General features: G+C 35.6%; 1 protein-coding gene and 1 long non-coding RNA gene across 2 annotated transcripts; one reads left to right on the top strand and one right to left on the bottom strand.

The window, feature by feature from the left end:
- Nucleotides 1–614: 614 nt before the first annotated feature.
- Nucleotides 615–1,421, top strand: LOC132863731 (uncharacterized). Its single transcript, XR_009650135.1, has 2 exons — nt 615–684; nt 1,182–1,421. It is a non-coding gene; the product is annotated as an uncharacterized LOC132863731 (long non-coding RNA).
- Nucleotides 1,422–4,016: 2,595 nt separating this feature from the next.
- On the bottom strand, nt 4,017–10,018 carry LOC132863701 (outer dynein arm-docking complex subunit 1-like). Its single transcript, XM_060896654.1, has 12 exons — nt 9,961–10,018; nt 9,107–9,200; nt 8,515–8,704; nt 8,141–8,242; nt 7,437–7,550; nt 7,282–7,349; nt 6,825–6,943; nt 6,037–6,162; nt 5,467–5,549; nt 4,869–5,037; nt 4,370–4,604; nt 4,017–4,086 (listed from the first exon to the last, which is right to left on the bottom strand). Exons 1-12 carry the CDS (start codon nt 10,016–10,018, stop codon nt 4,017–4,019), a joined length of 1,428 nt encoding a protein of 475 aa, XP_060752637.1.
- Nucleotides 10,019–13,380: the final 3,362 nt, after the last annotated feature.

The following is a 13,380-nucleotide window of genomic DNA, read 5'->3' as shown; positions in this document are numbered from 1 at the left end:
GTGCATCAATAAACATCGTGGAGTTATTATCGATCGATCGATTGATTAATTAATAATTGCTAAAAAAAAAATTCGACGTCTGATTTACAAGCGAAAAAAATACGTTTGAAAATATTCTGTAATATGTGTTTATAGTAACGTGTGAAGCGGTCGTCAGTCCTTCTCTTTTTTTGGTTGCCAGTTTGAACAAAACCCTCATTCGTGCAATAAAACTCACTTGAATGTGACAACTTAATAGTAATGTTTATACAGTACTTTAATGTTCTAACATTTTTTGTTGTTGTTTAACATAAATGGGATCAATTTCTAAACTAGATCAGTTTTGACAAAAGGAGGAAAGCGTGCCTTATGTATGATTTTTATATCAGATCTTTCCCTATTTTCATTCCATATTTTCCTCTCCTCTTATATATTACCATCAGATTGTGGTCTGGCCTTTCACATGGACATCAGTATGAAATGCAGAGCTCTGTGCTAAGGCCAACAAGTTACATTTTGGTCTCGGCAGATTTTTTTTTTTTTGGCAGCGTGTGCTTTGTCCAGTCGAGAGCTATGGGACTTTTATTTTGAAGAGAAGAAGAGGACTTTTCTGATCGCTGTCTTTTTTCTTTAGACCTCGTGGGCCGCTCACTTTCTTGGGTTTAGTCTAGACGCCTCGTGCAATGCCGGTGCTTTTTGTTTAGGGTGGGTATTTCTTACAGATATGTATTAAAATACATGCTTTTTCAGTGTTTTACAGATTTCAATAATTGTTTAGGAGATTTATTAGAGCACGTTTTACTTTGGACAGTAATGCATTTAATACTATAAAGGTATATTGCCTGCCAATGTTAGTCATGTTTAAAAAAATATATAATCTAAAATATAAATTCCTTTTGTTTTGGTCGTTACAGCTCCTCTGGGGAGTTCATTTATGATTAATTGCTTTGTATAAAAACTGAACCATGGCCACGTGGAGGAGGCGACCACGTGCTTGGGTTAATAGTTTGTCTTGATAATGTTCTAAAAGAAGCACGTGCTTGTTAAAAGTGACTGACCCTATGATTAGACTCACTACCCATCTGACCCTGTTTATGGGAAGGATTATGTTCTGTATTATGAGGGTTCAGTCTATAAAATCACCTCAAATGTGCATAAAGATTTTCTTCCTAAATGTAACACGATTATTTATTCTTTTCTAGGAATAATCTGATGATGGAGCCTCAAGTCTTTCAAGCAGTACAAGTGTTATTGTGTGGCAGAGATTAAGGACTTAAAACACTTTTTTAGGGTTGTGTAGGTATAACTTGACTTGTTACAGTGTCTGATCTGCATTGCACTGGAAATGTGACTTGTGCCTCATGTATTTTTTTATTTATTTTGTGTTTATTTCTTCTTAAAAGTTTATATTTTTCAAGAGAAATAAAAATTGGAAGATTCCACAGCTGGCTCTGAATATTTTTTTTTAAAGATGAGATATACCTTTATTCGTCCCACAATGGGGAAATGTCTCTGTTTCAGCAGCAAAGAGTAAGAAAATGCAAATATATAAAAAAGAATATAGACATAAAACAAACTGTAGAAAAAGAGCACGAGTAGTAGTTACACTGAAAGACATATTGCACATAGATAATACTGCACGTTTTTCAAAATGTCTGTTATTGCACATGTTTAAAATACTTTGTTATTATTACAGTTAAACAGTAATCCAGTGTGTAATTATGGTGACTGGTTCACTGGGAGCAGCTTTGGTTAATTGACTAACTGTTTTGTACAAAACTATTAATTACTTTGTTTAATGTCTCGTTTAAATTAAATGCGGTTTAATGCACTTTCAGCCATTTAATTTACAGGAAAATATAGCTATTATAATATCGCAAAAAAACAAACCGGGATAATCAATCTATTCTGAAGAACAAATGACACCAGCTTCATTTCAAAACAGGGTACCATTGTCATGTCTATTATAGAGCTGCAATAGATAATTAACAAAACCATTAACTACTGTACAAAGATGGCGTTTAGGTTAATATTAGTTAATCTGGTGTTGAACCAGCCAAAATTTCCACCTGGTTTTATGTATCTTAAGTTTTAATCTATACAGTACTGTGTAAAAGTCAGAGACCATCCTTTTTGTTTTCAGTCAATTGGTAATTGTGAGTTATTTGGTATAAAGCAATAATATTGTGGGGAAACTACAGTATTAGCATAAAATTTTTTATACTGTTTTTTTTCTGTGATTACTGATGACCAATATCTAATAAGCAATATTTATATAGAATAATTACAGCCTTAAACTGTTAAAAAAAAAAAAGTAAATATTTTATTTGTAATAGGGGAACTGACCTGCATGTGTAAGTACTACATAGCTAATTTGAGTGATAATGCAATTAACGTACTGTATATTTCCACATCATTATTTATTTATTTTTTGTTACCAGAAGATTAGTTCTGCATGATCATTAGATTAAAAAACAAATGAGTGATAGCTGACCTTTGTACAGTCCTGCACATATTTTCATATTGACTTATTCATCAGTGTCTTACGTTTCAGGAAACATGTTAAACTCTTTAATTGTCAACATTTATGTAACTTCTGTGGGATAGAATCTTTTAAAACATTTGTGGTTTTTAGGTGATATTAGAACACAAAAATTCTGTGTATGTGTCTCCTTCAGCCACTCGGTAGCAGCAGAACACCATCTTTTATTTGGTTGATATTACAAACAAACAGCAGAGACACCCAAGTCTATTACAGTATTTTATCCTTGATATGTTACTATCTATTTAAAATAGATTAATTTAATTTAATATTGGAAATTAAGTCATGGGCACTATGGTTAAAAGAATCAGCAGCTCTAAAATAGCAACAAGCTACCTACTGTAGCTACACCACCAAGTGTAAGCAAAGTGCAGGTTATAATTTACTATACATTTACCTCTTTAAATCAAGTATATGTTCAGTGTTATACATTTAACCAACTAATGTGTCTGCTGATTAATCTGCCATTGTTGTTTTTGTTTTTTCTGGAATGTTGGTAATGTCTTCTGTCAACCATGCAAATCTTTCCCCAGTATGGAAATTGAAAACAAGTGCTCTGATTATAGGGGTTGGTCCAGTCAGTCTGTCCAACAAGTATCCATTAACTTTTGACTGATATAGAGCTTTTTTCTAATCAATGATTTCTGCCCAGTAAGTGATTCTGTCCAAAAAGGGTCTTCTCAAGGGACTGACCAGTGACTACAGAACAGTGGCCAAGAATGAACCATAGACCATGAACCTACCATGTTGTTTTAACCTTTCTAAAAATTAGTTGTAGAGAGCTGCACCACCAATATATTATAAAGCTGGAAAGCCAATAGGCACTTTTTTGACATCACAACCCTGGATTCTGCAATTAGCATATTTCTTTTAAAATTAGCATATTAACCTTTCAATTGAATAGGATACACCCTGGACGGAGTGCCAACCCATCACAGGGCACAGACACACACTCTCATTCACTCACACACTATGGACAATTTTCCAGAGATGATAATCAACCTACCATGCATGTCTTTGGACCGGGGGAGGAAACCGGAGTACCCGGAGGAAACCCCCGAGGCACAGGGAGAACATGCAAACTCCACACACACAAGGCGGAGGCGGGAATCAAACCACCAACCCCCCTTAAAACAACACTGATATTTGTAATTAAATAGCTTAAATGGCATTTTTAGATTCAAAAGTTTTGACATGATAATTCCTTTTTTTTTTTTTTTTTTTTTTTTTAAATGGAATTCAATATGCTATATGAACACTTGTATTGAGTTTTTTATTGAGATTTCTGCATGTTTTTTGTGACTGGACAGAGCTTTGAGTTTTCTATCCTCGGCCATTTTGATCTTCTCAGCACACATCGCTTCTTCCTTTTGAAAAATACGTACAAAGACACACATTAAAACTTTAACCCGAAGCACCATAAGACCTGATTAAACTGTGTGTGTGTGTGCTTGTGTGTGTCTGTGTGTGTGTGCGGGTTTTCTTACCCATCCTTTTACACACTTTCCAAAGTCTTCCCAGAAGAAACATCATCCTCATGTGGGATTGGCAGCAGTTCATCATCACTGAAGTATGAACATAAATTGGTCATGCAAAAATGCTGAGCTCCTGAGTTTGTATAAATGTATGTATAATTGATCGACTTCAAATAATTAAAGACAAAAATTATGGCACCCTACAAAAGGGAGCGATAATTTGCATCTATGGTAGCTGCTGAGATACAATGGCCGAACTGCATCAGTGGAAGTCTAGTCGGCTCTCTGTGAGCTTTACATTTTGTGTGGTTTTGTGGCCAATCGTGTAAGATGTAATTAAACATTTTCAGTCTTACCATCTTGATGCACTTACCTACAAGAAGGAGGTTCAAAGTCAGAAGTTTGTTTCTCCTCCTCACTCAGTTCCGGATCATGAACCTGTACCTTAGATTTGATGAAGTTCTGGATAGCGAGCAACTCGTCAATTTTCTCCTCCACCATCTTCAGGTATATCATCACGCTGGAATATCTAATTCCACTTGAATCACAGAGCATGTCTTCCAATGCCGCACGATCGCAATTGATCTTATCAAACACACGCTTCACTCCTACATTAAACACACACAAAAACATTTGTTAAAAAAACCTTACAGCATTTATATGCTAAGGATCTTGTCTTACTCAAAATCTCCATTTCTTTTTTCTTGTGCATGTAAATTAGAAATTTTAACAGAACTAAAATAACAGGACCCTGTTTTCTATACTCTACACAACTCTACACAACTCAGCATTTAGGTGTGTATCTTGCATACTCGCAGTGTGTGCTAGCTCACTTGTTTACATATTATTTAATCAACACCTCTGCGTCTCACCTGTGTAAATCTGATCCAGGGTCTCAGCGACTTGTTTGGTCCTGGACTGGTACTCCAGGGTCTGAGCTTTAGTGTCTCTCCATTGCACCTTCATCTGCTTGAGAATGTTTTGATGCTCCTGCTCCTTCTTCCGATCCTCCTCATTGATCTCCTCTATCTTCTCTTTTAACTAGATCGGAGTGCAGAAACACAGAGTGAGCTATTTTAGGGATATGTGTTTGTGATTTCACTCATTAACATAAAAACAGGCAATCACCTGAGACATGTTTGGTTTAAAACAAATAAAAAAATGTATTTTTAAAAATGAGTATGTTAATCTGTACTGTTTATTTATATTGTTATACGTTCTTATCTACATAGAGGAATTTTGGTCAATTTTCCATAAACAAAATGTACTTCTGTATGTATTTAAATTAAGCATCTCTTACTTGGGTCTGATGCCACGTTATCACAGTTTCACAATCAGTGTGCAAAATGCTAATTTGATAATTACAAACTTCTATTATTTGGTAGCTAGCTGATCTTTTGGCCGATCAAGTACATGTAGATTACGGGGAAAATAGTAAAAAAAAAAAAAATATTGAAGATTTTGACTTACCTCTGTGATTTGATGTTTCAGACCCTCAGACATTGAGTTTTGCTCATTCAGGTATTTATAGAGATTAAAGTTCCTTTCTTCACCTGCACACAATACACAATATCATACAGAAACCGGTTTAAATTAGACAAAGCCTCTATTACAGATCCAATTATTCATTCATTCATTTTCTACCGCTTATCCGAACTACCTCGGGTCACGGGGAGCCTGTGCCTATCTCAGGCGTCATCGGGCATCAAGGCAGGATACACCCTGGATGGAGTGCCAACCCATCACAGGGCACACACACACTCTCATTCACTCACGCTATCACACACTACGGACAATTTTCCAGAGATGCCAATCAACCTACCATGCATGTCTTTGGACCGGGGGAGGAAACCGGAGTACCCGGAGGAAACCCCCGAGGCACGGGGAGAACATGCAAACTCCACACACACAAGGCGGAGGCGGGAATCGAACCCCCAACCCTGGAGGTGTGAGGCGAACGTGCTAATCACTAAGCCACCGTGCCCCCCAGATCCAATTAGTCACCTTAAATTGAATTGAGATTAGACAGAACTGACTCACCCTGGAACAATTTGGTGACTAGCATATCCAAATCTTCCTCGCTGATCACCTCCTGGAGCCGCCGGAAAAGTTCCTTTAGGTCCTCCTCTGAAACCTCTGAGCTGGTCCAGCACTTCTCCTTCATTTCTGCAATAATCATCGTCATCAAATTTCCAACTATACAGTTCTTGTTATCTGTATTACGTAAGTTATGAAATCTAAAACAGTCAGCTCTAGAATTATCGCCACTCTTTGTAAAGTTAGTTAAAACCGTTATAAATGATTAATGAGCTTAAACTGTCACTTCTGCAACATTTCACTGAAATAAACAGAAGAAAAATCAAAGCCCTATAGTTCTACACATTATTACCACTTGTACAAATATTTGTAATCACTCTGTAACTCAAGCAAGGCTGTGCTATATACTTCACTCTTTTAAATGCGTATGAGTAATTAGGCAGTCATAAGAGATCAACCGTGACTTCCTGTTTCATGGGGAATAAATATAGGGTGACATATATAGGGTCCTTCAACAAGATGAAGGAGGAAGATTAGATGATTAAAGATTAAATGATGGGGAAATCCTCATAACCTTCATCATCAGGCATTAATGTAATGACATTAACTCAGCAAAAGGTGGTTGCTCACATTACTGAACAGAAGGGTGCCAATAATTGTGGGGTTTAATATTTTCTTTAGAATAATTTAGAGTTAAAGCTTAGATTTCTCTTATATTTTTCAATAGACTTAACTAGACCCTTAAATAACATTTTTTTTACCAAGTCTGCCAACATATCTGGAGCTTTCACCATGTCTGTGGCTGAGTGCATCGTCCAGTCCTGTCCACTCTCTGTACTCAGTAGCCATGAATTCATCAATGCGCTTCTTCTCCTTCATCATCATCATCATCTTCATGTGGGCCTTCTTCCTGAAGATCGTGCAAAAAACACAGAGCCTGTTCACACACTAATAACAATAATAATAATAATAATAATAATAATAATAATAATAATAATAATATGATCAATCATCTGATTAATCAAGGGATTATAATTATTCATAACTCGGTGATTTGCATATGCAGAGCCGCTCAACAGAACATTAACCTTCTAACCATTCAGGTTTGAGAATTCTACAGTGCTGTGGTGTAACACTTTTAAAACTCCATAAAGATAAAAAATTGTAGAATTCATTTTCATTAGCCAAAAGCGAACCCTGTCCACATGGTACTCATATATGGAAATAAACATAGTAAATTCAGTTCACCTTTCATTCTGAGCTGCCATTGTTATGTCGACGACATCATTAATGTCTCGCTGGATTTTCTGAAGCTCCTGTAAAACAGAAATTGTCCTGCATTAACCACAACTTGTCTTCTCATGCACGTGATTGATTTGTGACTCCAGTCACACTATGCTGACCTTGTCCAGATTGCGGCGCAATTGCTGGAATTGAACACGATCCATATGCAGTTTATCCACCTCCTTTTTCAGCTGATGTTTCTCCGCCATCTTCATGTTGATACAATTTTGAGTCTGTAGGTGGGTAAGAAAGGGAGAGGGAAAAAATAATGCAATGTGAAACAGAGATAAATATTACAACTTAAATAAAAAACAGCCAAATCCCTGCTTTACAGTCACACTTAAAGGTTGGAGTCAGTAGGGAATATTTATATCATATAATTTTACAAGGGAGATTGCTGTGATGTGGTGTGATGTACAGTTTGGGGAAAATAATCAACTGTAGATTTGTAACAGTGACTCTGTGTCATGTTTTGATTGGTTGTTTGTCATGTCTGCTGCACTTTTTTGTCATTGTTTCCCCCATGTGTATTTGACCCTGAGTATTTGCCATGTTAGTTGTCGGTTGTTATCCATAATGGCTGTTTCGTGTGCTCATGATTTCTCGTCCTGTATTGCCATCGCCCTTTGTACAATTGCATTACTAAGCTGTGGTTTTCCCCTAGTTCAGCCTCTGCTCTTGATTTACTGAGAGAGCTTGATCATTTATAAGACATTTGTAAGATGTATCGTCCACTGCAGTGTCCAGTCACAGCACAGACATTGACACCTCCGCTTGGAATTTTCAGTGTGAATACACAACACAAACTATTTATACTACTCACATGTTCCAGTTTATTTTCCAGTTTATTTCCATTGAACTCTTCAAATTCTTGAGCCTGAAACTGTAGCTTACTATCTTCCAGTTCCTTCTGAATGCACTGGATCTGTTTAAACACACACACGAACAACCTTATAAGAAAACATATAATTTTCAATCTCTTTAAAATAAGTGTTAGCATAAAATGTGTAGTCCTTCAAACACACACACTGTCTATACTATATAATATTGATGTGTGTGACATAATATTCAAAACGGGATGCTGCTGTATGAACAGCGTGTGTTTTTAGTTGTAAAACACTCAGCCACTTTGTGTGTGTGTTTGCAATTTGTGTGTGTGTGTGTGTGTGTGTGTGTTTGATGTCAGAAGTTCATCACCTCTTGCTTAAGCTTCACTTGAATGAGTCTCTCGCGCTCCATATCCTTGTCGAGCTGGTCGCAGCGCTTCAGCAGAGCCCGGAGCTGCTGACCACAGTGTCTGTCAGACTGCCTGTATGGTTGGCTCTGGGATACATTCAGTTTCTCCTGCACTTCCATGTACTGCTTACATAATACGTCTATCTCCAGCCTGAAAGGCAGCACACATGCACAGATTGAAGTGGGCACAAAATGATAAAACATTTACAACATAATAAATTCTGAATACTATGACAAATATAATGAGAATTCTGTTATCAATTATAAAACCAGATGAATCCTAGTCGTCAGGATGCTTTGTGATTATGACTGGAACAAAAACATAATGCATGCTGTACGAGTAAAAATTCAACATATTCTTCAAGAGTCAAAATCAAATGTGAGGTTTTTATAAATCCCCAGCACTTTTTCCTGGTCAGGGTGGCGGTGAAGGAAACTGCATATATACAGTAACCTGAGCACTGGATCAAACCAGAACCAAGGAGCAATGAGGCAGAGATCCCTGTAAATGTGCAGTATTAAAAAAACATGTATGTGTATCTGTCTGACTGACCACTGCTTGTGAATATACTCCTGTGTATGGATTCTGGCAGCCTCCAAATCTCCCATCAAGATACGATACTTCCTCTGCAGCCTGTTCTTCTCCTCTGTGACACATGCACACATCACATCACAGACATTTTTATGTTTCTTTCTTGTCATTTTTATTATACAGCTACATGTTCTTCACTGATACCTCATTTACACTTTACTATGCACATCAAGTCAAGTCAAGTAAAGAAGCTTTTATTGTCATTTCAACCATATATAGCTGTTGCAGTACTCAGTGAAATGAGACGTTTCTCCAGGATTGTGGTGCTATATAAAACAAAGACAGAGCTATAAGGACTTAGGAAGTTAGTCCTAGATACATAAAATGCATCTGTGCAACCTTGTGCAAACAGTGCAGGACAAGACAAAAAGACAGAAAGACAGTGCAGGACAAGACAAAAAGACAGAAATACAGTGCAAGACAAGACAAACAAGAGAGTGCAGGACAAAAGACAATACAAGACAATACACAAAAGACAATAAACAGAAACAGCGCCAACCAGTATAAATACTGTATGTTCAATCAATATTGCATGTGCAGAAATACTGGAATGAACACAGTATTATAGCAGCAGTTACCTGAGATGTTGTAAAGGATTGTGCAAAATAGCAATCGACTGAAATGTGAGACAGCATGTGCGAAGAGCAAAAACAGTGTGCAAAACAGCATGTAAACAGTTTGTTGGATATATATATTGGAAGTGTGTGTATTTGGTGTAGGTCTACGCAGTCCATACAGTTGATGTGTGTGTTGTGCTCGGTACAGTTCAGTTCAGTTATTAAGGAGTCTGATGGCTTGTGGAAAGAAGCACATACCCAGCGCATCAATGTTCCAGTCAGAGCTTATGTTTTTCGCTGTTCTTCCACGAATCATGGCAACAATGTTGAATTATAATCACTGTGAAAACATAGAGATGGTATTTTGAAAAATGAATACACAATAAAGGTGAAATTAATGACAAGAGCAGTGTGCTATCACAATCAGAATCAGTGTTCACAAACTAGTAGCAGATTTTATTCATTTACTGTTCAATATTTCAGTAAACTTTTACAGAAATAATACTCTTTTTTGAACTTGATCTATATAGATAGATAGATAGATAGATAGATTAGATAGATAGATAGATAGATAGATAGATAGATAGATAGATAGATAGATAGATAGATAGATAGATAGCATTATTTGCATTAAAAATGGTCAAACAATTAAATGTTTAATAACATATAGAGAAGTTAATAAACAACAACACAACACAAGCAGGTCATTACAACTACTACTCATTGCTAACAGGTTAGGCTAGTTAGTTACAGTGTACTAGTTAGTTAATACAGAGCGGCAGTTATCCAAAAATGATGTCAAAATACTTCCTTGCCTTCGAAAGTTAATTTAAATTGTAGCGTTGTGAAAGTGGATACCAACAACTTCGCTTCAATGTTAGTTTATAAAGAATTGCCTGAAGATTCGGTTCTGAAGATTCGGATTCAGATTGCGTTCTGATTCGTTTTCTGGCTCGAAATTAAAACAGATTTCACGTGTTATTCACCTCGCTAGTGAATTGATAATAAACCTGACGCCTCAATTCCGTGTGAGAGAATATTATAAAAGACGGGAAGAAGTCAATAAAGCTCATCGAAGACGTGACACATACAGTATACAGTACAGACATATAGAAGTGTGTGTGTGTGTGTGTGTGTGTTGCACTGTTGATGTTTTACAGTGTTTCCCTTTGATTGTTGTGAGCTTTGTTCTTCATCACTTAGAACTTATAAATGGAACTCAAAATAGATTGCTCTGTATTTTAGTACTTTTAATATTTCCCATTTATTTCCTTAGGCAGTCTTTATTTTTTGGTGTACACATAGCTAGTTCCATAAATTTCAAAAAGTTTTGTACCATTCCAATGAAGTTACATAAATATATATATATATATATATATATATATATAGATATATATATATATATATATATATATATATAGATATATAGATAGATAGATAGATAGATCGATATATTTTAAAAATATTTATAATAATATATAAAAAATATATTATTATAAATATTTTTAAAATATATCGATCTATCTAATCTATCTATCTATCTATCTATCTATCTATCTATCTATCTATATAGATAGATAGATAGATAGATAGATAGATAGATAGATAGATAGATAGATAGATATATTTTAAAAATATTTATAATAATATATAAAAAATATATAACCCTAACCCTATATATATAATAAATATTATTAAAAAATAATTATATATATAAATATATAAATATAAATAATTTTATTTTTTTAATCAAAATGTCTGGCGGCCAACACTTGTGCCTGTGGTTTTGCTCAGACTTCAGGATCTAGTCATCTGCTATTACCAGTAACATTTCTCTAATGCATGATGTGTCCTCCCTGACAATATGAAAAATAGGATTTAAAAATTTATTTGCTTGCACTAAATTATATAGAATAAAAAATAATCTTTATTGGCTACAGAATTCACAAGTCACACAATTAATTTATCATGGTTTACAGAAGGTCAGAGTATTTCATAGACACACACAGCATTTCTTGTTTTTAATGATGCATAGCTGTGATTCACTGTTTTAAATATTATTTAGTAATTAAATATTATTTATTAATTCATTATCATACAGCAATACAGTAACAATGGAACAGAATAACTGCAGTAAAATGTAGTAGTGTATCACTGGACTGCAGGTATACTGTATCTTTTCTTCATTATATTGCAAATCTGCATTTGTACTTCAGTGTACTGCAAATGTACTTCTTTGTACTGCTGTTGTACTTCAATTTATTGTATATTTCGTTAATATTTTCCGGAATGCAGACAGAAACACATATTTCAATCTGACTTCATGTGTAATACATGGACAGAATAGTTACAGAAATAATGTAAATCATGTGTGTATATATATATATATATATATATATATATATATATATATATATATATATATATATATATATATATATATATATATATATTCTTATTTACAGTGTCTGGGTTTGTGTTATCACACTGTGGGCACTAGCATTTCCCAAGACCTGAAATGGGAGTGCAACATAAACTCCATTATCAAAAAGGCCCAGCAGAGGATGTACTTTCTATGTCAATTAGACGTATGGTCTGCCACAGGAGCTGTTGACAATCATTTAATCTGTGCTGTGCACATCCATCACCATCTGGTTTGGAGCAGCAACAAAACAGGACAGAAACAGACTGCAACGAACAGTAAAAACAGCAGAAAAAATAATTAGTGCCCCCCTGCCCACTCCCCAGGATACAAGAACCAGAAACCGGGCAGGAAAAATCACTACTGACCCTTCACACCCTGGACACAACCTCTTTCAGCTCCTCCTTTCTGGCAGGTGCTACAGAACTTTGTTTAACAAAACTGCCAGACACAGGAACAGTCTCTTTCCCCAGGCACCAGGCAATCACCCTGATTAACAACTCACCATAATTATATTCCCTGCTTCATATCTATAAGTACTGCATTATCAGAACTGTCAGTCATCACATCATCCGTATACATTACACACTCTACTGCTGCTGTATATTGTACGAAAGCATAATATTGCACAATACTGTTATTTGCACTACCATGCATTCCCCTTTATGTACATAACTGATCATATATACTGTATTCCTATTTAATACTCATACTGTCTAAATTGTCTCACATCGTCTGTATTGTCTTGTATAGTCTTTTTTGTCCTGTCTTGTATAGTTCAAGCTAAATGTATAGTATAGCGTTATTTATGTCTGTATTTTTGAGTCACAAACAGCTGGAACCAAATTCCTTGTGTGTCAACTCACTTGGCCAATAAACCTGATTCGGATTTTGATTCTGATTAAACTTGGGTCATGCCTTTAACAAGCCTAGATGCATGGGTGAAGAATTCTTGAGATTCTTAAGAAATGCTTGGTTACTTAAAGCATTATGGGGCATGTGGTAGCCTAGTGGTTAAGGTGTTGGGCTACTAATCGGAAGGTTGTGAGTTCAATCTGCTGCCACTCTTGGGTCTTGGAGCAAGGCCCTTAACCCTCAATTACTCAGGTGTGTTTAAAAAAAAAAAGAGAGATAATGTAAGTTGCTCTGGATAAGGGCGCTTGCCAAATGCTGGAAATGTATTATTTTGGTGTATTTTAATTTCCCTTGAGTATTTTATCCATATGGCTGAGCACATTTATTTGCATTGAGACCTG

The sequence above is a fragment of the Tachysurus vachellii genome, chromosome 20 (assembly GCF_030014155.1).
Source record: "Tachysurus vachellii isolate PV-2020 chromosome 20, HZAU_Pvac_v1, whole genome shotgun sequence".
Lineage (NCBI taxonomy): Eukaryota > Metazoa > Chordata > Actinopteri > Siluriformes > Bagridae > Tachysurus > Tachysurus vachellii.
This window is presented reverse-complemented; position numbering and strand designations above follow the sequence as displayed.

Coding starts and splice junctions, on each gene's coding strand:
- LOC132863701 (XM_060896654.1), bottom strand. CDS start 10,018: ATGATTCGTGGAAGAACAGCGAAAAACATAAGCTCTGACTGGAACATT. Junction 8,705..9,106: donor GAGTATATTCACAAGCAGTG/GTCAGTCAGACA, acceptor GCTGCCTTTCAG/GCTGGAGATAGACGTATTAT. Junction 8,243..8,514: donor AAGTGAAGCTTAAGCAAGAG/GTGATGAACTTC, acceptor GTGTTTAAACAG/ATCCAGTGCATTCAGAAGGA.